The sequence below is a fragment of the Grus americana genome, chromosome 9, assembly GCF_028858705.1.
Source record: "Grus americana isolate bGruAme1 chromosome 9, bGruAme1.mat, whole genome shotgun sequence".
NCBI classification, from domain to species: domain Eukaryota; kingdom Metazoa; phylum Chordata; class Aves; order Gruiformes; family Gruidae; genus Grus; species Grus americana.
The window spans coordinates 17,363,256-17,387,352 of NC_072860.1; the positions used below are offsets into that span (position 1 = coordinate 17,363,256).

Consider the following 24,097-nt stretch of genomic DNA (forward strand, 5'->3'; position numbering starts at 1 on the left):
CCTGTCCGTCGGTCCATCCCCACTCCCCACCCATCCGCCTGTCCGTCCGTCCCCACCCCCCCGCCGTCCCCCCTGCCGTTACGTAAAGCGGCGACGCGGCGCCTTTAAGAGTGGGGCCGGGCGGGCGCGCGCCGCCCCGGGAGCTCGCGCCGGCGGCAGGAGGTGGTGGCAGGGTGGGGGGGGGCGGCGGCGGGGGAGCCGGGGCTCCAGCAGCGCCGCTCCGGAGGGGGGGGGGGGGCGCGGGGGGGGGCTGGCCCCGGGGGGGCTCCCCCAGCGGGCAAGGCCGGGGCGGGGGCCGGGACCGCGTGCATCATCCGGGGGCAGGGGGCGAGGGGGGCCCCGGGGGTGCCGGAGGGCGGGGGGCTGAGCCCGGGGGTGCCGGAGGGCGGCGGGGTGGCCCCGGGGGTGCAGGAGGAGGGGGGCTTCTCCCGGGGGGTGCAGGAGGCGGGGCTGGGGGCGCTGCCCCGCGGCCAGGAGCTGGTGGCTGCCGGCAGCGGGGAGCCTGGGGGCGGCGGCGTGGGGCCGGGCCGGTGGCACTGGGTGCCGCTGGGGGAGCGGACGGGCCTGCAGGAGTGGGGCGAGCGGCCCGGGCCGGTCACCGCTATCGGCAGCCCCAAGCCGGGCGCGGAGCCGCGGCGGCCCCGGGAGCGGGGGGCGGCCCGGGGGCGGCGGCGGGCGCGGGGCGCGGACGAAGAGGCGGCGGAAGGAGCGGGGGGCAGTCCCGGAGCGCAGCCGCCGCGGCGGGCGCGGGGCGCGGTGCGGGGTGTGCAGGAGCACGGCCCCAAAGCCGGGCAGGAGCAGGGCCTGAGCCGGCGGGCGCAGCAGGAGCGGGGCGGGGGGCGGCGGGAGGTGAGTCCCCCGGCCCGCGCCCGCTGGTGGGTGAGGCGGGGCCGGCAGGAGGAGGGGGAGGCCCAGGGCGGGGTGCAGGAGGAGGGCGAGCTCTACCCGGGGGAGCAGGAGCACCCCGGCGGCACCCCCGGCACGCGGGCCGCGGCACACCTCCAGAGCCGCAGGAGGGCCGCCCGGGTGTGAGGCCGGATCCGGCACCCGGTGCCCGCCACCCCGCGGGGGATCCCACCCGGGACCCAGCCGCCACCGGCGTCGATCGGCGCACCCCGCCCCGGCAGGCGGGCGGGTGCATCCTGCCCGGCATGCCGGCTGTCGGGAGCGCCGCCGTGCCCGTCCTCTCCCTGCGGTGACGCTGCAGACCCGGCGCAGGATGCGGTGGCAGCGACGGTGAGCGCACAGGTAAGGAGCGAGGTGCGACCCCTTGCTGGGGGGTGATGCGAGGGGCAGGGTGGGTTTGGGGGTTGGCACTGCGGCACTGCCCGGGTCGGCGTCTGTGTGTGCCCACTGCGACTTAGCGGGTGCTGTTGGCACCGTGCCCTGCAGGACTGCGGGCTGCCGGTGCTGCCGTTGTGACCAGGCACTGTGGGGCCACTGAGCCCCAGCTGGCAGCGTGCCCGACCCCCCTGCTCCTGCCTGCCAGGGCAGAGCAGGCAGTGGGGTCTGGTGCAAGTGGGTGCCCGGTGCCCCTGAACCCTCCCAAACCATAGCGGAAGCTGGGGGAAGGTGTTTTTTTGGTTTGTTTTTTTTTTTTTTTTTCCCTGGAGAAAAGGCTGCTTTGCTCTGCTCTTCCTCTTCCCTGGGCTCGTGGGAGCTCCAGCGCTGAACAGAGGATCCTTGTCCTCCGGGGCCAGCCCAGCGCCTCGGGGTGTCGTGCTGCTGCTGAAACCCAGAGCAGCAGTTAGGTGTGGGGAGCCTCTGCCCACCAGCTCAGTGGGCAGCACCACGGCTGTATCTGGCCACATCACAGCAGGTTTTTCTCTAAATGCTCAGGACCCTTTGGGTCTTTTGTTCTTTGTTGGGTTTGGGTTTTTTTTAATAAAACCTTAAGTTAAACTTGGAAAGGTGGTACTGACAGCCCAGGCAGGGATCCCACCTTGCCAGGAGGGCCCTGCTCAGCTTCTCCTGCCACAGCTGGACCCCTCACCTGCTCTGCAGGTGGCAGCTGGGGAGGGGGTTTGCAGGCAGCTGGAGGAACGTGGGCAGGGGCAGTGTCTCTGCCCACGGAGGTGACACCAGCCACAGGCCAGAGGCTGTGCGGGGCTGTCTGGGTAGGGCAGGCTGGGGCAGAGCCTGGTGCTGGCGCTTCCCCACGCACTTGCCTCCCTGGGGCCACCTTGGCGCAGCATTCCCCAGGCTGCCCTGGTGCCACTGGGCTCTGGTGCTGGTTTGCCGCCCTGCAAGTTGGGTCCCCTCATCGGGTGCTGTAGGCTCTGAGGGTCGTGCATCTCCCCCTTACTCAGCCCTTTGCTGAGTTGGCTCAGGGCAAATCCCTCGAACAAAGTTTTCAGTGCTGGGCTTTGCAAAACTTTCCTTAAAACAGGACCTGCCTGGAGGTGCCTCTGAGCTGGTCTGTACTGCTGGGCCCCTCTTTAGGGAGAGGGTGCAGCACAGACCCTGGGTGCTGCAGGCCCACCCTCAGCTGCAGCCCTGGTGCCGTTGCTGGCCCCAAGCTCGCCGTTGCCCACAGGGCGCAGGGCCCAAAGCAGCCTCTGCACCCCCATCCCATGGCGCCAAGGCCTGGGGGTGTGGGGTGGGGGCCGTGCAGGCTGTGCAACCTGTTACCAACCCCTGGAGGTACCTGGGCCTCGTTAGCCCAGTATTCGTTAGTGCAGGGCGTGGGCCGGCCCTGCTGGCAGGGTATTGTGGGTATGGCTGGGGGGGGCTGGCGATGCCTCCCTCCTCCTCGGGCGGCTGCCAGCCTGCTGTGACTCAGCCTGCACAGGAGCACTGGGGGCCTCTGTGGGCAGAGGAGCAGCCCCCACGGGGCTGGGAACCACTACCAGCTTGTAGGCAAGCCCTATCCCAGCCACCCTGCAGACCAGACCTTACTCCGAGCCTCTGTTTCCCCCAAGAGGAAGCTCGAGGCCCCTTCCTGCCCCTGGAGCACCAGGGGTTTGACTCCAGTCATGCCTACAAGGGATGGCAGCCAGCTGGGGCACAGCATCCCAGGGGGCATTACCTACTCATAGGGTTTGGGGGGCAAGAGAAGGCTCTGCCCCCCTACTGGGACAGGAAGGCTTTAAGGAGAAAGTCTTGCTCCAGCTCTCTGCTGAGTGGTCCTGGGAGGGGGGGGCACTGCCCATGCTGCAGCCTGGGTAATTAGCCTGTTGTCAGTTAGCACTAATGACCAGCAGATGCTGGATGGTCTGGCCAGGGTGCTGCTCTGCTCCCGTGCTGGGGAGGGGGGGGGGGGTTTAGACTCCCCCCACCCCTAGCTCTGGGGGTCCCACCTCCCCTGCTCCCAGCACCCAGCACGGAGGGAAGATGCCATAGTGTGGATGTGGCTTTGGGCCCATCTGGCCTGAGACCTGGCATACTTGTTTCATGCCAGCTGCAGCCCACCCCAAGGACTCATCCTGCAGCAGGGTGGGGATGGGGGTACTGGCAGCAGCACCTCCAGGAGAGAGGGGCCTGTTGGACTTGGGGCTCATGCCAGTGCCCCCCCTTCCCCAGCAGGACCGGGAGCAGCTCCACAAAGGCTCTTTCAGTTGCCTAGGCAGGGTGAGGGGGTGGCCCTGGGTGCTCTTGGGGGGGTCTAGAGGGCCTGGGCTGGGCAGACAGGGGGTGCTGGGCTGGGGGGCCCATCCTGATCTCTACCTCCCGCTTTGCTCCAGGGGGACCCCGTGGCCAGCATCACTGCAGCCCTGCCAGCCCCATGGCTGAGCTGTGACGCTGTGCCCCCTCGCACACCGCCCGGCTCGCTGTGACACCGGGGCTGGCACTGCCGAGGGACCCCCGCAGCACCACGGCTCAGGTGAGACGGGCACAGGGGCCGGCGGGCACAAACCAGCCTTGCACCGGGAAAGGGTGGCAGGTCCCCACCGTGGTAGCCCGCTGCTCTCTCCCTCTCCCCAGTACTGCCCGCGGGCAGGGTGCTGTGGGTGCCGGGGGCGTTGCTTTGCCTGCTTGTCCCCCAAAACACCGCGCTGTGTCCCTGCCCTGGTAGGATTGCTCGGGGGCGAGGTGGAGGTCACCTGCGGGATCGGTAATTCCTGCCTGTCCCCAGCCGGCGCTGGGAGGCGCAGGACGGGCTCAGCCTGCCCCGGCTCGACCTGCGCAGGGGATTTGACGGAGGAAAGAGGCTTAGGGAGGGGATTGGGGTTGCGCCGATTTCTGTCGAGGTGGGGGGGGTGGTGTCCCCCACCCAGCTGCGTCTTTCTTCCCCGGGTGGCCGCTGTTGCAGGCAGGGGCTCGGAGCAGGGGACGCTCTGTGCCGGCGGGCAGGATCAGGCCATGGGGCCAGGCTCTGGGAGCCCAGACACGGCAGTGAGGGGGAACCTGGCACCCCGGCCTCCCCGGCCGCCCCCACCGCGGGGGTCACCAACCCTCCGTGCCGGCCCCCCTAGAGCTCCCGCTTGCCTGACCCGGCCAAGCAAGCAGCATCAGGTGCCAGCACCGAGGGAGGCAAAACACCCACCGGTAATGGGGTCCCACGGGGCGGACGTGGGGTGGCGCAATCCAGCGAGGTGCTGGGGACGGTCCCCGGGGATCTGGGTGGCAGCAGCATCCCGGAGGCGGGGAGGATGTGGCCGGCGGCCCCGCCTCTGGTGGGAGTGGGGTGCGTTTGTACGCGTGGGTATGTGCGTGCCCGCATGCCTGTGCTGCGGCGGCCGGGCCGGGGAGTGTGTCACCGCAATTTGGGGCCACCCCCGGGGCCCCGCCAGGCCGGGACACTGCCACAGCCGGCCCCGCCACGGCCGGTGAGATCACTTCCAGGTGACACGGCCACTGGGAAGGTGGCAGACGGGCTCTGACAGCGAGCGGGGTGATGTGCCGGAGGTGAGTGGGGGACCCCATCACCCTCTGAGAGCTTGTTTTGGAGACCCGCCACTTCTTCTGCAGGGTGGTGGGCACAGGGCGCGGGGAATGTTGTGCTCCCGGTACCCAGGAATGCTGGAAGGGATGCGGGACCAAGCGTGGTGTCCCAGAGGGCTGGGGAGGTCCGGTGTCCCCACAGAGGGGAGGGACACCCTGTGGTCGGCGTGACTGCCACCATGGCAGGGGACAGGGGACAACACACCCTGTCTGGCGGCTGTCTTTGTGGTTGGAGCCCCCCCAGGGTGGGAATTGCGGACAGGTGGGTCAGGGGTGACATGGTGCGATGCCATCCATCCCTCTTTCAGGGGACCTTGTCGTTTGTGTTTCAGCTGAGCCTGGGCAGGCCAGGTGGACCCGACACATGGAGGGGGTGACCCAAATCTGTGCCAAGGGCTGTGGGGACAGGGGTTGTCCCCTCTCGGCTTTGGGACCCCGCAGCATTGCTCTCGCTGGGCAGGCTGGCAAGGGTTTCGGGGCAGCTGGGGCCCGAGGGAAGGTGGCATAGCACGTGCATCAGTCACCAGCCTGCGGCGTGCCAGTGTGGTGACGGCTCGCTGCTCCCACGCCGTGGGCTCGTCCCACCTCGGCTCTGCAGCTGAGCTCACCTCCGTGGTATGGCAGGAAGAGCCGTCGAGGAGCTGCCCCCACCCATTCTCCCCCCCCGCCCCGGCCCACCGGGGCGGGTGCCCCCGGGGGTTGGGGGTTGTTTCTCCAGAGGGGGTGCAGGATGGGCTCGTGCCCCCTGCCCTGGCACAATGACACCCTGGTGTGACTCCCCCAGCTACACCAGAGTCTTGGGGGATGCATATAGGGGGGGCAGGTGTGGGGAGGGAGCAGCAAGGGAGTTGTGGGGGTACTTCTGGGGATCAGGATGGGGCATCCTGCCCCATGGCATTGGCACGAGGAGCAAATTGGTCCCTGGGGCTGTGCTGTGCCCCAAACGACAGGCAGGTCCTGAGGGGCTGTGGGGGGGCTGCAGGGGCTCCCCCTGGCTTCAGTCTCCTTGGAGGCTTGCAGCTCTGGCCCAAGGGGCTCAGAGAGTGGCTACGGCTGGGCAGTGTTGGGGTACAGGCCAGTCCTGATGTGCAGGTGGGGGGTTCCCCATCCGAGGGGGTGGCTTCCCAGTGCCACCTGCCCCTGCTGGGGGCTGTGCCTGGTGCAGTGACTGACAGAGGTCTAGGAGACCTCCAGCTCCCTGCAAGGGGGTGGGGGGAGAGGATTGATCCTGGGAGGAGTCCTCCTGGCATACCCCTCCTGGCCCCCATCCTGGCAGCACCCACCGGGGGGGGGCCTGGCTGCTCTCCCAGCCCTGCCGTGCTTGCGCCAATGCTGCCGGGTCGCTGCAGAGCAGCCATCTTCCCAGCGCATCCCATCCCCCTCTGTTGGCGCGGGGGAGTGGGAGGGATGCTGGGGATGCTGCCAGCCCCAGAGCCCCCCCACCCCTCCGCAGGTGCTCAGGACGGGGTATGGTGCCTCCTCACCCATCCTGCTTGTCACAGAGCCCCAGCTGCTGTACGATGCTCCCCCCTCATCCTCCTCCGCCTGGCTGCCTGCACCGCATCCCTGCTGACGGGCTGCACCGTGCCAGGGTGGGGGGAGAAGGGAGCTGTGAGCACAGCGCTGGGGCTGGCAGTGATGCCACCGCCTCTCCGCTCGGGTGCCAGAGGGGAAACGGCAGGTGGGCAGTTGGACTGCTGAGCTGGGAGGAAGACAGTGGTGCCAGGCTGGGATCATGGTGAGGATGGGCGCGTGAGGGGCTGCCCCCACCTTCTCTTTCCCCGTCTCCTCTGCATCCCTGCATCTATTCCCCCCTCCCCTCCATCACCATCGCGGTCACCTTCACCCTCTCGCTGTTTTCCGGAACTGCAGCAACTTTCTGCCATGTGATCCCGAGCCTGGCTCCAGCCCTCGCCACCCCCAGGCAGGCGCGGGCGTATCCGCAGAGCCCCCCGCTCACCACCGCGCTGCAGCCGCCACCGCTGCCCCGGCCATGGGCGAGAGATGCGACTACCAGCGCCTGAGCAGTGCCGAGGAGGAGGAGGAGATGCTCGGCCCCCTGCCCCACAGCTTCTCGGACAGCACCGGGCAGCGGGCCCTGAGGCCGGGCAGTGGGTGCCCCACGCCATCCCCCCAGCAAGACGTCACCCTGGGCATGCCATGCCGGCGGGTCAGTGGGGGAGGGAGCTGCTGGGGGGGAGTGGCGGGGGACACCCGGCCAGGCTGGGTGTCCCCCAAGATGGGCAGGGTCCTGCTGTGGGGTGTGGGTCGGCAGCTGGTATGAGGCACGGGGAGGTCCCTGCATGGCATCTTCCCTCTCCAGCACTCATGGCACCCCACAGCATCTGGGGTGGCGTGGGGACAGCACCCCCCTGCATGGCTGTGCTCCCATTTCAACCCACAGAAGGGGGGCTGCCTGTTCCTTCTTGCTGGGAAAACTGAGGCGTGGGGGGCACACCTCGGGGGGAGCACAGTGCCTGGTGCAGTGCCGTGTCCAGCTGGTGGTCCTGCAGGCTGCCATCTGCATTTAGGGGTGTCACTAGAGGGGCTGTAGCTTGGGGGGGGTGTTGGGCTGTGTGGGGGGGTGTTATGGGGGGTGATGTGGAGAGTGTAGCTGCCTTGGGGTGTAGGGGAGTTGTTGGGGTGTCATTGTGGGTAGGAGAAATTGGGGGGGGGGTTGGACACCTGTGTGCCAGCTTGGGTGGGCGTGCATGGCCGTGCATGGTGCTGGGTGAGGGTGGATGTCACCTATGCCCTGCTGACGGGTGGAGGCGAGGGGCATGCCACACCGGGGGCAGGCACCCGTGGGCGTGCAGGGGTGCAGGCGGCTCCAGGTGTGCGTCAGGCAGAGGCGGGGGAGCGGGCTGGTGCACTGCCGCCGGCTGTGCGGCGCCGGTGTGTTTGCGCACGTGCGGCCAGGCAAGGCGGTAGCTGGGGGGTTGCACGGAGGTGACGCGTGCGTGAGGGGGTGGCTGCGGTTGTGCAGGTGGCGGGAGGCATGTGGGGTGCCGGGGGTTGCGCCTGTGTGGTCCCAGGATGCACGTGAGAGTCGTCACTGCCCGTGCACGAGCCTGGGTGCACGTTGGGTGCATCCCAAGGGCTGCAGGGGGTAGGTGCGTACAGTGGGGCACGTGTGCAGGGCACAGGGTCCGAGCGGCTCTTGTGCTGGGGGTCTTTGCTGCTTGACGGGTCATGCTGGATGGGTGTCTGTTACTGCCCTCCCACACCCCCCAGGATAGGGGTTTGCTGGCAGGACTCCACTCACCTGTCTTGGAGCTGAAATTGTGTTGTGCGCCTCTGGGTCTCTCACGGAGAGGGAAACTGAGGCACAGAGCCTCCCCTGGTACAAAGGGCAAGGTTGGGTCCCCCTGCTCCCATTTGGAGACCAGTACTCCCAGCATGGGCACTGAACTGTGCAGCCTCACCCGGGGTTTGGGGGTGCGGGAGGCAGGCTGGGGCACAGGAGGCAGAGCACTGACCCCAGTGGGTGCCAGTCTCAGTGGGTGCTGGTCCCAGTGGGTGCCATCCCCAGCTGATGGGGGTGATGCACCGTTGCAGGGCAGGGAACCCCCTGGTGTCCCCTGGGCCGGGGACGGGGGGGTCTGGCGCGTGGCAGAGGTTGGTGCCGAGGGCACCGTGCCCGGGTGTCCCCAGTCAATGGGCTGCTTGTGCTGGGCGCCTGTGCCGCCGAGTGCCAGCCGGGATCCCGGCAGTGGAAGCCTCAGTGGAGACTCCTCTGTGCCTGGGGATGCGCTTAACCCCCTCCCGGCGGCCCCCTGGCACAGTGATGGCCATGGTTTGGGGGGGCCGGGCAGGCGGGGGCCGCAGCAAGAGGTTGCCGTGGGTCTTTCCTCTCTCACAACGCAGCTGCCGGCATGGCCAGCTGTTCTCCCCGGGGAGCCCACGGGCAGACAACAGTGCTGGGGTTGGGTGCCAGTCCCACTGGAGAAGGGGAGCGAGCCCCCGGGTGCTGTTGGCACCCCACGGCAGCTGGGCGGCGGGTACGCTTGCCAAGCCAGAAGCTCCCCCCGCAGTGCCCATCACCCTGGCGTCGTGCCTGTGGCCTCAGTTGGGGAGCGGAGGGCCGGATGTCTCCTCTCCCTCCCTCCCTCCCCGCTTCCTGGGGGGAAACTGAGGCCCGGGAGCGTTTCCCAAGGCCGAAGCAAGTTTCCATGGAAATGGGAGCGGGGGTCCGGGCTCCCAGCTGCCGGCGCCCGCCGAACAAGGGAGAAAGCGGCACATTGATGGGAGCCCGGCCCCCTGGGCGCACGTCCCAGCCCCGGCCGAAAATAACCCCTCCCGGAGAGCGCTGCGCGGGCAGCCGGCCGGGACCGAACCCCGCTGCTGGCCGGGGGTCCCCAGGAAGCGGCTCCAGCCGGGGGGGCTGTGGGGTGGGGTGATCCCCAGCCCTGCCTGCCGCCGCCCCCCCCCCGCCCCGGCCCCGTTGCGTTGGGGAAGGGGAGGGCCGGCCGGGAGGATCGAGAGCCGGACGGAAGGAGGGGGGAGAGCCACAGCCCGCGTCCGGCCGACGGACGCCCCGACCCCCCCCCGCCCGCTCCGGGGGGATATATGGGGCGGCCGAGCCCGGGGGGCATCTCCGTAGCCCCGATGACGGGGCTGCGGGTGCCCCGGCTGCGCTGAGCGGGCTCTGCCGTGGGACGCCGGCGCCGGGGAAGGGACATCGGCGGTGCCAGGGGCCGGCGGCGGGCAGCCAGGCAGGATGCGACGCTTCCAGGCTTTGCGCCGATCCTTCCCCTTCCTCACCCGCTTCCGCCTTTACCGAGTAAGTGCCGACCCCCGCCCCGGGCAGCCCCCGCGCTGGCCGTCACCCGGCGCTGTCCCCCGTTGCTGCGGGAAGGGACCGGCCGGCCCCGGGGCAGCCGCGAGCGCGCGCCGAGGGCCGGCGGCTGCGCGTGCCCCCGCGTGCCCCCGCGTGCCCAGCTGCTCGCCGCACCCGCCGTATTTTTAGCCCGGTGCTGAGGGCTGTCACTGCGGTGACCCGGCCGGGGGACCCGGCGGAGGGCGAAGGTGCCGGGGCCACGTCGTCTCCTGAGGGAGGGGAGAGGATGGAGGGGGCTGCCCGGCTGGGGGGCGGGGGGGGGGTCCCACCTCCCCTCTGGCTCTCAGCCGCGGGAGGCAGAGCCATGTCCCTTCCCGGGAAAGTGGGGATGAAAGTGCAGAGGAGAGCAGGGACAGCGGGCAGGGATGGGGAGTGGTGGGGGACGTGTTTGGGGGGATCGCAGCGAAGTCTGGGTGAGACCTGGCCCGATTGCCTCCCTCCCCATGCCCTGGCACGGCTCGGGGGGGTGATGCCGGCAGCACTGGGGTGCCCTGTGCTGCTGCCCCAGGGCACTGGGACCCCCTGGGGCCCTAATGTCCCTGCCTGCCCCTTCCCTGTGGCTGCCCAACGGTGCCGCCACCCGTGGCAGAGGAGACCCGCCGTGGGTCTGTGCCCCACCTCAGCCGGCTGTGCAGGGATGCCAGGGGACCCGAGAGGCAGTGCTGAGGTGGCTGTCCCTGCTGGGGACAGTTGTCCCCTCCCTGGTCAACACCTCCTGGGAAAAAGGGAGCCTGGCAGGCACAGTGCCAGGTGTGGAGTGCCCCCTGTGCAGGCATGCCTTGGCTGGAGGCCACTGCCAGGCATGGCCATCCCATGCCCCGAGGCTCTGCCCCCTCCTGTGTCCCTGGTACTGCTGCCTGGGGACAGCCTGTGCTGGAGGTGGAGGGGACGGGTGTTTCTAAGGGCACAATGGGGTAGAGCAGGGGTCCCTGCCCGTCCCTGGTGGGGTGCCTCTTACAACCCCCACCGAGAGCCAGAGATGGGCTCAGGAGATGAACCCTGCTAGCATCCCTTGTGCCCTACCCAGGCAGCACCCCAGCCTCGGCTCTCAGCCCCTCTGTGCGACTCTCCCAGGGGGGACGGGGCAGAGTACCCCCTAACCCAGCACGGTGTCCCAGCAGAGGCTGAGCTGTAGCATGCAGGCGGAGGAGGGCACGGACTGGCTGCTGGAGCTGCTCACCGAGCTGCAGCTGCAGCAGTACTTCCTGCGCATCCGCGACGAGCTCAATGTCACCCGCCTCTCCCACTTCGAGTACGTCAAAAATGAGGATCTGGAGAAGATTGGCATGGGACGCCCCGGTGCGTATGTTCCCCCCAGACCTCCCCCTATATCCCTGGCTGGCTGCACAGCATCTTTTCAGGAGCCCAGAGGAGCAGACAGTCCATGGGGCTGGAGGGGACCCCCACCCTGTCCTGTGTTGGTGACAGTCCCTGTGTCCTGCAGGCCAGCGGCGGCTGTGGGAGGCAGTGAAGCGAAGGAAAGCCATGTGCAAGCGGAAATCCTGGATGAGCAAGGTAGGGGTGGGAGAGGGGCAGGTGTGGCAGGGAAACTGAGGCAGACAGGAGGAGCTGGACCTCTCCCCATGCTCTTCCCTGGTGCCCAACTCTCCCTGCGTGACTCTTCCCTAGGGACTGGCAGGGAGGTGGGCAGAAGCCCCTGCCATGCATGCCCTGCCTGCAGCATGACCCTGTCAGTGTGCACCCCAGTCCCACGCGGGCTCCTGGGTCACTCCCCAGCAAAGGATGGCCCTGCTACCCTGGCACTTGGGAAGTTCATTCCCCTCATGTTATTTGCCTTTTTGCCAGGAAACTCATTTACAGCTAGCGAGCCACAGAGCCTGTGCATCTCGCCCGAGCCAGCTCTGCGGGCAGCAGCGCTGCCCGGCCCCCTGTTCACCCCGCTGCCTCGCAGTGAGGGGGCACAGCCTTGTGCTTGCAGGCTGGGGGTGCACCAGGGCAGGGGGCCTTGGGATGCTCATATATGCCCCTGATGCCATCCCGTCCAAAGCTGATGCTGCTGCCACCCTGGGACCCCCCCGGCACCTTGCACCCCCAAAAGAGCAGGGCATTTGCCAGCTGGGCACTGGGTCGTGGCCTCTCCCCTGTGTGACTCATCTGGACAGGAACGGGACGGGCTTTTAATAGCAGGCTACTCAGCCTCACACCGGGCACAGAAATGCCACCTCCCACCCCAGCCATATGCACACCCCGCATGAGTCGTGGCTGCCAAGGCTGGGATGGACCCCATCCCGTGGGGCACATCATCGGTCCCGGCTGGGGTACAGGCAGGGAGGAGCCCATCCACGTCCCCTCTGGGCTTGCGGTGGCGGCAGTGCATATTGCAAGGCCCACGTCGCTGCAGAACGTCACCACACTCGGCCCAAACTGAAGGTTTCTCTTGGCTTTCTGCCCAGGCACATCGTGTGGCCACAGCCTGGCCCAGAGCCATCCGGCTACTGGCCTGGTTTGCCGGGGCTGCTGGGGAGCTGCTGCGGGGCTGCTGTGAGAGACACAACTCCTTCCCTCCACACGAATTGCAGCTCAGCACACAGGCAGCTGGAGGAGCTGAGCCTGCTCCCGCAGCCAGCATGCCCTGGGTTATCACCAATTAGAGGTCATCATTAGGTTCCAGAGTGTACAGCCCAGGCAGGGCTGTTCGCTCGCAGACCCAAGGACCTGAGGTGCCTCTGTGCCCGTGTCTTACTTGCCTCTATGTCCCACAGGTGTTCAGCGGGAAGCGCCCTGAGTCGGAGCTGCCGCCCCAGCCCCAGAGCACCTTCCGCAAGCCCCCCACGCCACCACCCCCTGAAGCTGGGGGCCAGCACTCCCTCACCTGCCTCGTGCGGGAGCGTGACCTCTCGCTCTTCGAGAAGTTGGGCGACGGCTCCTTTGGCGTCGTGCGTCGCGGCGAGTGGTGCACGCCTGCCGGCAAGACGGTGAGGGGGTCATGGGGAGGAGCTGGGCGTGGGACCACCCTGGGGGTAAAGACACTTTGGGGCTCACCCCTGCTTTGGCCGTAGCTGAACGTGGCAGTGAAGTGCCTCAAGACGGATGTGCTGAGCCAGCCAGAGGCACTGGACGACTTCATCCGGGAGGTGAACGCCATGCACTCCCTCGACCACAGGAACCTCATCCGCCTCTACGGCGTGGTGCTCTCCCACCCCATGAAGATGGTGAGCATGTGGGGACGGGGCTGCCCCTGATGCTGCCCTGTGAGTGTCCCACATGATGGGGCAAGCAAAGCCAGGCTGGGTCCATACCCCAAGTCCTCTGCTGGCGTGCCCAGGGGAAAACAAGGCTGGAAACCAGCCCAACCAGGGTGTCCCTGGCCTGAACAACTGCTGTCCCCTCCCCATGGCCCAGGTGACAGAGCTGGCCCCGCTGGGCTCCCTCCTGGACCGCCTGCGGAAGAACCAGGGCCATTTCCTCATCTCCACCCTCTGCCAGTACGCCATCCAGGTGGCCAAGGGCATGGCCTACTTGGAGTCCAAGCGCTTCATCCACCGCGACCTGGCTGCCCGCAACATCCTGCTGGCCTCCAACGAGCTAGTCAAGATTGGGGACTTCGGGCTGATGCGGGCCCTGCCCAAAAATGATGACCACTACGTGATGCAGGAGCATCGCAAAGTCCCCTTTGCCTGGTGAGCCCTAGGGAGGGGAGGACCTGGGGGTGCAGCACCTATGACCTCCTGATGCTCATGTCTTTCCCCGTGCAGGTGTGCTCCCGAGAGCCTGAAGACACGCACCTTCTCCCATGCCAGCGACACCTGGATGTTTGGGGTGACCCTCTGGGAGATGTTCACCTATGGGCAGGAGCCCTGGATTGGCCTCAATGGCAGCCAGGTGGGTGCACAGCAGGGACCCGCCCCCCCGTCTCGCCCCAGCAGCACCAGTGGGGACCTGGAACCCCCTGACAACGCTGCCTACCCTGCAGATCCTGCACAAGATAGACAAGGAAGGCGAGCGGCTGCCACGGCCTGAGGACTGTCCTCAGGATGTCTACAACGTCATGCTGCAGTGCTGGGCGCACAAGCCTGAGGACCGACCCACCTTCGTGGCCCTGCGGGACTTCTTGGTGGAGGTGGGCGAGCAGGCAGGGAGGGGGACACAGGGGTCCCTGGTGCCCCCATCCCATCACTTCTGCCTGACTGTGGGCAGAGTTAAGGGTATTGTTGAGGTGGGAGGTGACATTGGAGGGCTTGGGCCAGGCAGCTCTGCAGGCTGGGAGGTGGCAGGTGGTGACATGGTCGCAGCAGGAGGACACCTGGGTGCCACCTTGCCCTTGTGGAGCATCCAGGTGCTGCTGGTGCCCTTGCCCACCCCAGGGACATCGGCAGCTTGGGAGAGGCTGGGAGTGGTGGTGCTTTCTTCTGCTCATTTTTGGGGCTCCTCTGCCCTGCGTTGGGGCTGGACCTAGCCCCAAAGCTAGGGGGGATGGACATGATGGGGGGCTGCATCCCTGGTCCTCTCCCCCCAGGCCCAGCCCACTGACATGAGGGCGCTGCAGGACTTCGAGGAGCCTGACAAGCTGCACATCCAGATGAATGACATCATCACAGTCATCGAGGGCAGGTATTGCATGGACCAGCTGCCAGCTTCAGGGCTGCCAGCCTGTGTGGGGACAGGGGATCCCAAGTACGGGGGGGGCCCATGGGCACTGGCAGAGCTGTGGGGAGCAGGGATGGGGATGAGGGCTCTGCCCCCCCCAGCACACCTGGCCGCACATCCCACAGGCAGGCAGAGCTGCCCCTGCTCCCCTGGGAGGTACGCAATTCCCTGGGTGGCACAGATCTGCGAGGCCACCCCAGTATGGGGGTACAGCCGTGCCTGCGGGCAGCGCAGCCCTGCCCGCACTGCCTGCACCGTCCACCCCCGCTGACTCACCCCACTGCACCTGTGGGTTTGCCGGGCCTTGCCCCGGGAAATCGCGTGCCCCGAGGCCGCTCCCTGCTGATAGCGACGGGGGGGGGACGGACGGACACGACACATGCCGCTGTCACTGGGCTGGGAGAGGCACTGTGAGCTTGGTACCACGGTGGTGTGACCTGTCATCCCCTGTGCCGTGGGCTTCAGTCCCCAGTCCCTGCCGGCCACCCCGGGGCACGGCCACCCCCCTCCGCTGCCCTGGGGACCAGCAGGCTGGGGGGACCTTTGGTCCCTGCATCCCCATCCCAGGACGTGCCTGTCCCCCTCCAGCTTGGCAACAGCAGGGACCCACCAAAGGGGCTCGATGTCCCTTTGCCCCACTGGCACGCGGGAGGCCGACACCCCCCCAAGCCCGGGGGGATGAGGAGGAAGGTTCTGTCCTTCCCTCCTTCCCTCTCCCCCTCCCGGGGCCGGCTCCCCGCGGTTAGTCACGGCCCGGAGGTGAATCAGGCCGGATTTGTGTGTCTGCAGGGACCGGCTTTCTCCCGGCCGCCGCCGCCAGGGATGACTCTTGCCCAGGGTCTGGCGGTTTAATTGCAGGGAGGGGAGGGGAGGGGAAGCGGCGTCGGCGGAGGGAGGGAAGGAGGGAGGGAGGGAAGGAGCGGCGGAGGGCGGCGCGGCCGCGCCAGTGCGCCTGCATCGTCCCCGCCGCCGCATCACGGCCGAGCTGGGGGTCCCGCTCCCGCGCCCCGCCGCCCCGCCGCCGGCCCCAGGTGAACCGTGAGGGGGGGCACGGAGCGGGGGGGTGGCGGGACCGGGACCCGGAGGGGGGGAAGTGGCTGCGCTGGGGAGTGCCGATGGGTCGGGGAGGGCCGGGAGCACGGTAGAGCCGGGGTGCAGCCTTCCCTGCCTCAGTTTCCCCGGGGGACGCCGGTCCTCGGGGGCCTTCGGTGGGCACGTTTTGGGGGTGCTGGGTCTGAGCAAGCGGGGTGGGCTCTGCAGCCGGGGGTGCCAGGAGCCCCAGCGGCTGCCGGCGCTTCCGAGGGGCCGGAGGGGAGCGCCCTCCCCGTGCCTCAGTTTCCCCCGCGGCAGCTGCCCCCCACAGCGCTGCCGGCGGGGGTACTCGGGCAGGGAGGGGAGAGCTGGCGGCGGGGGGGGGCTCCTCCTGGGGGCCGCATCCGGCCCCGCCGAGGCCGCCCGGGGCACCGTAAACACCCCCCCACCCCTTTTCAAGCCCTTGCCTGTCGTTCGGCGGGCGCTGGGCGTGCGTACGTGTGTGTGGGCAGGGGCAGGGACCTACCTGAAAGCCCCCCGGGGACCCAGCCGGCCGGGGGAGGGGGCTTTCGGGGGGAAGCCAGGACAGAGCCGGAGCGAGTTTGTGCCGGGGGTCCGAGCCCGGATCCGGGGGGACGAGGCTGGGAGACGGGGGGAGCGGAGAGACCGGACCGGCCGCAGCATCCCTCCGGCGGGATGCGGCTGTGTCGGGGCGCAGGGAGGGCGAGAGGAGGGGACCTCCCGGGGAGGGGAACCGCCTTCCCCCGGCCCGCCGCGGGTGAGGGAGGGTGCCCGGTGCCGGCTGGGCTCTGCCGTGGCCTCGCCGAGGGGTCCTGGCGCTGAGTAAGGCGGCTGGCTGGCGGCGAGCGGGGAAGGTAAACAGGAAAAGGGCTGAGCTGGTGGCCGGGGGTGACTCACAGGTGACTCCAGGAAACCGTGGGGCCCGTGCCAGCCTCGCCGGGCTGGCACCGCACGCTGCCCGCCGCCCCCTGCCCGGTGCACGCCCTGCCCGCCGGGACCGGGGGGCCCTGGCAGACGGGGAGGAGGGAGACATGGGGGGAGCAGGGCGGGGGAGGGAGTTTAGGGTCGGAGCACCCCCCTACTCCCCCCCATTGATTTGGCACAGGCTGGGCAGGGGGCACCACTTGGGGTGCCCTTCCCTGCATCCTACCTGTCCCTATTTCCACCGCCCCCCAAGCTGGGCAACTGCCCTGTCCCACCATGGAGGTGGCTGCATCTTGGGCCAGGCAGGCGGCTCCTGGGCACGCTGGGCTGTCCCGGGGACTGGCACCCTGGCCACCCTACTCACATGCCCACAGGCAGTTTTGCAGCTTGAGTCCCCCTGCCTGCCTGCCCATCTCCCCTTTCCCACGCCAGCCTGCGTGGGGCTCACTGTTAACATAGGAAGGGAGCAAGGGAGACCCCACAGCCCCCTGTCCCCCACCATGGCCCCTCCAGTTTCCCCTGCACGTCTGGGATATTTGAGGATTCATCAGCAGACACCATGCACATCTCTTGTGCTGTGCCTGGCTGCGTGGGGCACAGGGGGACCAGTGGTGAGCAGCTTGGGGCAGGCATCACCCCAAGGCTCCTACATACTTTGGGGCAGCTGGGAGGAGGAGGAAGGGACGCATCTTTTTGCGTGCAAGCAGGAAGCTTCGTTCCCCACCACCTGCATCCCCAGCACCACCAGGTGCGGGAGCCATGTGTGGAGGGAGGCAGAGCGTGCTGCCGGCGTAGCATTGGGTTCCTGGGCGCCCAGGTTCCCTTCCTAGTTGTGCCACCATCTGCCCGTGTGGCCTTGGGCGAGTCACCTCTTCTCCTCCTCTGTCACCAAGGCAGGTGCGTGTCCCCCTCCCATCCCCTCATTGGTAACAAGGTCCTTTTTGTTCCTTAGGGCTGAGAATTACTGGTGGCGGGGTCAAAATAAGCGGACCCTAAAAGTGGGCCAGTTCCCCCGAAACACGGTGACCTCAGTGGCGGGGCTGTCGGCCCACGACATCAGCCAGCCGCTTAAAAACAGCTTCATCCACACAGGCCATGGAGACACCAACCCGCAGCACTGCTGGGGGTTTCCCGATAAAATTGATGAGTAAGAAACTTTCTGTCTTCTCTGCATCCCCTGCCTGCTCTCTGCCTTCCCCACTGCCCGCCGGGCACAGGAGCGAGCCCATGGCTTGGCTGCCCCACCCCACCCTGCAAAGCATCTCTTCCCCCCCGCTGTGCTGGGGATGGTGGCTCCCGGTAGGGTCCCCACGGCTGGACTAACTCCCTCACCTCTTCTCACTAACGGGGTTGGGGACGCGGGGGGCTGCTGTGCTTGTTGGAAGGCTGTCCTGGGTTGAGCATCCTCTTGTAGCCCCTCGTGGCTGTTCCAGGGTGGGGGGACATCAGTAAGCAGCACCCCAGAGGTGGCCATGTTACTTCAACGCTTCTGGGGTATCCCAGGGCTGCTAAACCTGCGCCTTTCAGTGCCTGCGTGGAGGGAAGCCATGGCGGGGATGCAGCCTGGCCCCGTGCTTTTAACAGCATGAGTCTTTTTAAAAAGCAAAACATGAAAAAAATCCACCAAAATGCTTTTCCCTCCCCTGCTCCATCAGCAGAGACCCCAGCTGATCTGTGGTGGGGGACACAGGGATCTTTGCCAGCACTGGGCTGGGGGGACATGGGAGGGCGGTGGGGGGGAGGATGGGATTTCAAAGCCTGGAAAGTTCCCGCTGGGTAGAGCGAGCTCCTCTGCCGGGCTTGGCGCATCCCCTGGGATCATGATCCCCGCTGTTGTTCAGCATCCCAGCCCTGGGACAGCTCTGCCAGTGCCCTCTGACCCAGCCTGGACCCCCCCCATGGCACCCCGTGCCGCGGGCTGTGCTGGCAGCCCTTGGAGGTCTGAACCGAGGCACCACGCACGCGGACCCGGCTCGTGCCCCGGCAGGCCTCCCTGCACCCCACTGCGTGGGCACGGGCACTGGGTACGTGCCGCCCAGGCCGCCGAGAACGCACCGAGCTCAGCACACGCCCAGGCCTTCGGGCTGTGCCGGCTCCCGCCGGCTCCCTGCCTCACCGTGCCTGGCTTGCGACGGCTCGCCTGGGCCTCCCGGCACCCCACTGGTGTGGCGTACTGGGGGGGCCGTGCCCTGGGCGCAGCATCACGCCACGGCACCCCGGTGCTGGGGGAGTGTCCCAAGCACTGCACCCCTCACAAGTACCCTGGGCACGGCACCCTGCTTGCAATCCCTTTGGTACGGTGCATCATGCACGTGGAACCGGAGAGGGATAGGTGACACCAGGATGGCACCAGGCTCTGTGCCGTAGCACCAAAAATCTCTGGAGTGCTGTGCACCAGTGCTTGCGGGGATGGTACTCACCAGGGCATGGTGTGAGGTGGAGGGGCTGTGGGGTGTCCCAAGGGACATGGTGTGGGAGCAAGGGGTCCCACGTGGCCCCCACTGACCCCCAGGTGCTTTCCTTTCTTCCCCACAGGCTGTACCTGGGAAATCCCATGGACCCTCCTGACATTTTAGGTGTGGACCCGAGCGCTGCCAGACCCACCCAGCTTCCAGGCAGGGCTAAAAGTGAGCGGCTTTTCCCCTTCCCCCGGCCCGTCAGCTGCGCAAAGCCCCTGTCCCCATGCCCTGCTGCCAGGGCGATGGGCTGGACCCTCTCCTTTCCATCTCTGCTGCCACTTGCTTTTCGCAGACCCGGGGGAGCTGGGGTGACAGGGTGCATTGTCACCTGGCCATGTGCCACTGCCAGCAGCGTGGGCGGCCAGTGGCTCTGCCCAGCTGGACTCTGCCCTGCTGCCCTTCGTCCGGGTCCCTCATCCTGTCCCAGCCTCCCGTGGCTGGGCTCCCCGGTACGGGAGATCTCAACAGAGCTGCCACAGGGAGGGAGCTGAGACACCGCACGTGTGCCGCAACCCCCCTAAACCTGCAATTTTCCCTTGGGGGAGCTTCCCACCGGCATCCTCCCTGCGCCCCACTGGTGATGGGGGACACGATGAAGCATGCACCCCGCTAACGAGCGCCCTGGCTGCCGCTTGCTCCGCGCGCTCACCCCGCGCCTCTCCTCCTCTCGGGCTCTCTCTTCTCCCGCAGGGCAGCCACCTCCGCGCCCGCCTCAGCCTACCGTCCTGCTCACCAGTAAGTCAGGCTTTTTCGGGTGCTGCTCTCCCTCCTTCGTGCTCCCCTTCTTTTCTCTCTTAGCTCCTTTCACCCTCTCTGCCCCCTCGGTACTGCTGTGCACCTATGGGTGATGGCGTCTGTGGCGGGGACACAGATGTGGAGCAGGGTGGCCAGCCTGGGGTAGGGGGCTGCAGGGCAGGGTGGTACCAGGGGGCTGCAAGGTGGGGAAGGGCAGGGGTACCCTACCAGGTAGCCCCCCAGCATCCTGCCCACTGCCCTGGTGTGTATCAGTGCACCCAAGAGGGGAGCAAAAGTGGCTGAAGCTATGGGGCAATTTATGGATGCAGGTGCCCCACCTTGTACCCCAGGGACTGGTGCCGGGACCCTCACCATCCCTCTCCATCCCCTCCTAGAACCCTGCTACGACCCAGTCAGTGAGGAGGAGGAAGGTCTGCCGGGGGGTCTCCGGAAGCTCTGCCTGAAGAAGCCAGGCACAGGGAAGGGCCTGCGACCAGTAAAGCCATCAGCACGGGTACCGGGTACCAAGGTGGGCGAGCGGCAACCCGGCCGGCTGGCAAGTGAGGGGCCAGCGGGCGGCGAGGTGACCCTCATCGATTTCGAGGAGGAGGTGCCCCAAGGTAGCCCCTCACCAGTAGGGGAGCTGACGGCCCCGTCGTTGGCCAAGCTGGCCATGGAGGCCTTCTCCTTGCTGGACAAGACCCCGCCACAGAGCCCCACACGGGCTCTACCTCGGCCCCTCCACCCCACGCCAGTGGTGGACTGGGACGCCCGCCCCTTGCCCCCACCACCCGCCTATGATGATGTGGCACAGGACGAGGATGACTTCGAGGTCTGCTCCATCACCAGTCCCCCAAGCCGGCGGGGCAAGACCAACTATGGCTTCGTGGATGAGGGCGAGCGGGGACCGGCACTGGAGGACAACCTCTTCCTGCCCCCCAAAGAGACCAAGCAGCCCAGCCTGACGCAGACCACCGAGCTCTTCGAGGAGCTGCAGCAGGAGTGCATGAAGAGGCTCAACGTCCCCTTGGGACCGGCCACCCCCGCCGATGACAAGCCCCAAATTCCCCCCCGCATCCCCATCCCGCCCCGGCCCCTGCGCCGCAATGAGCCTGGGCGCTGGTCAGGGGAGCTTTCCCCAGCTTCAGGGGGTGAGGAAGACCGGCCGCCCCAAATTCCCCCACGGGACCCACTGTCACAGCCCACCTCCCGGACGCCCAGCCCCATGGCCCTGCAGGTGGGCTCCCCCCAGCAACGTGCTGCCCTCTGCTCCTGCCTCTCCACCTCACCCGGGAAGCCCATGCCCACCACGCAGAGCTTCGCCCTCGACCCCAAGTATGCCACCCCCAAGGTCATCCAGGCGCAGGGCAAGGACTGCTCCAAGGGACCCTGCATCCTGCCCATCGTGAAGGACGGGCAGAAGGTTAGCAGCACCCACTACTACCTGCTGCCTGAGCGCCCTGCCTACCTGGACAAGTACGAGAAGTTTTTCAAAGAGGCCAAAAGCCCTGAGGAGGTGCCAGCATCCCGCCTGGTTACCACAGCCACCGTCCGTCCCATGGTGCAGCAGCCGCTGCCGGACTGCAAGGCCAACTTCTCCTCCAACAACAGCAACCCTGGGCCCAAGTGCCTGGTGAAAACCTCCTGCAGCCTCCAGAAGATCGTCTATGATGGCCCAGATGGCTACCGCCCTGCTGACAAGATCCGACTAGTAAGTGGCATCCCCAGCAAGAAGTGGGCAAGAAGGGATGTGGTAGCCAAGGGCTCGCTTGGGCAAGAGCCATCCCCACTCCATGCCTCAGTTTCCCCGTGTTCAGCCCTCAAGGGGTTGCTACAAGGGGTCCCCAGACGTGCTGTGGGGCAGAAGTGTCATTGCAACTCCAAAATGGGGATCGCAAACCCTGTGAACCCACATTAGCCCTACCCACGGCCCAGGGAGGGGGAGGAATGTGGTTGTTACTGCAGTCCCCTTGGGCTCTCCAGCCTGGGTCCTTGGTGTCTTGTGGCCAAGCCCAGGAGGTGCTGCAGATCCTGGGGACAGTCCCACCTCAGGGCTGACGGTGCTCCCTGGGGGCAGAGCTGGGGTGGGGGCCAGCCTCAGTGTCCCCTTGCTCTAGCCACAGGCTCCTCGCTGCCCGGGGGTGGTGGCAGGTGCTGACCATGAGCCCCCCCCAGGTGCAGGACATGGTGCACGGCGTGACCACTGAGGAGTGCCAGGCGGCCCTGCAGAACCACGGCTGGAGCGTCCAACGGGCTATCCAGTACCTGAAGGTACCGCACACCCCCGTCCCCCCACCCTGGCTCCCACAAGAATGGTGGCACCCTGTCACCCCCCTCGCCATGCCCTGTCCCCTTGCAGGTGGAACAGCTCTTCTGCCTGGGGCTGAAGTCCCGCGTCGAGTGCCACCGGGTGCTGGAGATGTTCGACTGGAACCTGGCCCAGGCCAGTTCCCACCTCCTCGATCCCTACAGCACCGCCCGCCAGAAGTAGGGGCACAGATGGTTTTTTTGGGGGGGTTCTCCATGCCACGCTGCTCTTGGCCAGCTGGTACCATCACCCCTCCTGAGCTCATGTCCTCTTTTTCTCCTTACAGGCGGTGACAACGGGGATGGGGCGAGCTGCGTCAGATCCGGAGCAGGCATCTTGCCGCGGGGCCACCCCCCGGTGCCCACCCACACAACCTGCTGCTGGACTCTGGACTGAGCCCCCACTTGGGGGATGGGGACACCCCGAAAAGGAGCCTGCCCAGTGCCCCAGACTTGCCAGGGTGCCTGTGCCTTGGCTTCGGCAATGGGCTCTGTCCCCTGGCCCCTTGTTGAATTGTTTTTGTAAAGAGAAATGTAATTTTAATATATATATTATATATATATATATATATAAAAAAATATTCTATGGAGAGGAGGAGGGTACCTGTGGCCGTCTCCCAGGTTCATCCCTGCCAAGGCACAGGGACAGGCCATGTTTCCGTGGGTACCGGTTCATCCCTGCAGGCATCCGGGACTGTGACCTGCAGGAGCTGCTGCAGCGATGGAGCCGGGGTGCCCAGGAGGGGGTACCCATCTGCTGTGGTGCCCAGCAGGCGCAGGGGATCCGCAGGGAGCTGTATGACATGGGCACCCATATAGCCCCCCCACTGATGGCTCCCAGGCTGCTTTGGGGTTGCAAAGGTCTCCCGTTCCGGTGCTGCTGGGCTTTGTCATGTGCTGTCGCACCCCCAGGACCAAGGCTTGAAGGCTGGGCACGGTTTTGCCCCCTCTGAGCAGGCAGCACTTGCCCACAGCAATGCCTCCGTGCAGGGGAGCTCCCAGCGGCAGGGCCCCCCCTTGCCCCGGTGCCCCACAGCAGTTCGGCTCCCGGCTGCCGCCTGAGTCATGCCCGGGCAGGGAGTGGCGGGACCTGCGTCGCACCCCCACCCACGCATGGGGCGGCAAGGGGTGTTGTGCAACCAGGTGCCACCGCGCAGCCGGAGCTGAGTGCCGGTGGAGGGTGGGGGGCTGGCTCCCATGGGGTCCCAGGCCAGGTGGCAGTGATACCCCCCGCAAGCGGGTGTCAGAGCCCCTTAGCTGGGTTCCCTGAGGTACCGCTTTGCAGCAGCATCAGGAAGGGGTCTCTGTGCAGGTGGAGGAGGACCTTGGTGCCCAAACCCACTGGGTCCATGGGCATTGGTGGTACCTGGTCCCCAGGATGCCCTCTGCTCCAGAGCTGGTGGCTTCAGAGGAGAGACCCTGCCATGCATGGTGGGTCACCTGGCAGGAAGGGCTGCCCTGGCATGGCTGTGGGTCCCTCTCCGTGGCAGATGGTACCCGGCCACATCACTTATGTACCATGTGTGCCCACAGCTCTGCTCATCTCTGGTCCGCCAGCCCTCCCAGTGTGGGGATGGGGAGGTTTGCTGGTGCTGCTGTGGGCACGGTCATGCATGCTTTGGGCTCTCCGTGCCCGAGTTTCGCCATCTAAGGTGCAGCTACCATGGCATGGCAGCCAGGTGGGATGGCCGTCAACGAAGCGAGGAAGGCACAACACCGTCACCAATTTCCTTCCCTTAAATGATCCTGGAGCTGGGCTAGGCACCGTGAAGAAGCAAACGTGTGTTTGCTGCAGTGGCCCCACTGGGTCTGTTTGCACGGCCGGGTGCACCCATCCTCTGTCCCCAGTGGAAGGTGACCTGCCACCCAGGGCAAGGCCCAGCCCTGCCGCTTATGCGGGAACAACATCCCCAGCATGGCCTGCGTGGGTGTTTGCCACGATGGCAGAGATAACCCCTGCACGCAGGTCCCCAGCAGCGGTGCCGGGAGGGGGCCGAGGCTGCCGGGAGGGGGCCGAGGCGGCAGCAGGAGGCTGCTCCTTCCTTCTTCCTCCTTGGCAGCGAGCCCACCCCTGCCAGGGGTTATCAGCCGTGCGGCCGAGCGTGGCAGAGACCCGGCAGCAAACGGGGGGGGTGGGTGGGGGGTGCGGAGCCCAGGGCTGACCCACCCCTCCCAGAGGTGCTGGGGACCCCCATCTCCGCTTGCCATCCCAGGGCCTTTGGGCCAGGTGACTTTGTAGCCCATCGGGTGTTCCCCAGGGGTTTGGGACCCCAACCTTAGGGTGTCA

At 67.3% G+C, this 24,097-nt stretch overlaps 1 protein-coding gene across 7 annotated transcripts; it reads left to right on the forward strand.

Annotated features, from left to right (window-relative positions):
* The first annotated feature begins 912 nt into the window (after window positions 1-912).
* On the forward strand, window positions 913-22,361 carry TNK2 (tyrosine kinase non receptor 2). Of its 7 annotated transcripts, none has more exons than XM_054835593.1 (17): window positions 914-1,248; window positions 3,684-3,823; window positions 10,846-11,023; window positions 11,169-11,239; window positions 12,448-12,660; window positions 12,745-12,897; window positions 13,088-13,365; window positions 13,441-13,567; window positions 13,659-13,805; window positions 14,202-14,296; window positions 17,262-17,456; window positions 18,845-18,936; window positions 19,459-19,503; window positions 19,899-21,214; window positions 21,679-21,774; window positions 21,863-21,990; window positions 22,098-22,361. In XM_054835593.1, exons 3-17 carry the CDS (start codon window positions 10,861-10,863, stop codon window positions 22,102-22,104), a joined length of 3,126 nt encoding a protein of 1,041 aa, XP_054691568.1. In that variant the 5' UTR covers window positions 914-1,248; window positions 3,684-3,823; window positions 10,846-10,860; the 3' UTR covers window positions 22,105-22,361. The 7 variants fall into 7 exon arrangements, with proteins under 7 accessions (XP_054691569.1, XP_054691568.1, XP_054691564.1 ...); XM_054835589.1 differs by lacking the exons at window positions 914-1,248; window positions 3,684-3,823 and adding exons at window positions 6,140-6,622; window positions 6,757-7,054; XM_054835594.1 differs by lacking the exon at window positions 3,684-3,823 and having other exon boundaries at window positions 913-1,248.
* Window positions 22,362-24,097: the final 1,736 nt, after the last annotated feature.

What these genes read in the sequence shown, in the direction of transcription:
- TNK2 (XM_054835589.1), top strand. Translation starts at nt 6,354, where the DNA reads ATGGTGCCTCCTCACCCATCCTGCTTGTCACAGAGCCCCAGCTGCTGT. An exon ending in TGCGGGACTTCTTGGTGGAG is followed by an intron (nt 13,806 to 14,201) that starts GTGGGCGAGCAG and finishes CTCTCCCCCCAG; the next exon opens with GCCCAGCCCACTGACATGAG. An exon ending in CTGCTGACAAGATCCGACTA is followed by an intron (nt 21,215 to 21,678) that starts GTAAGTGGCATC and finishes AGCCCCCCCCAG; the next exon opens with GTGCAGGACATGGTGCACGG.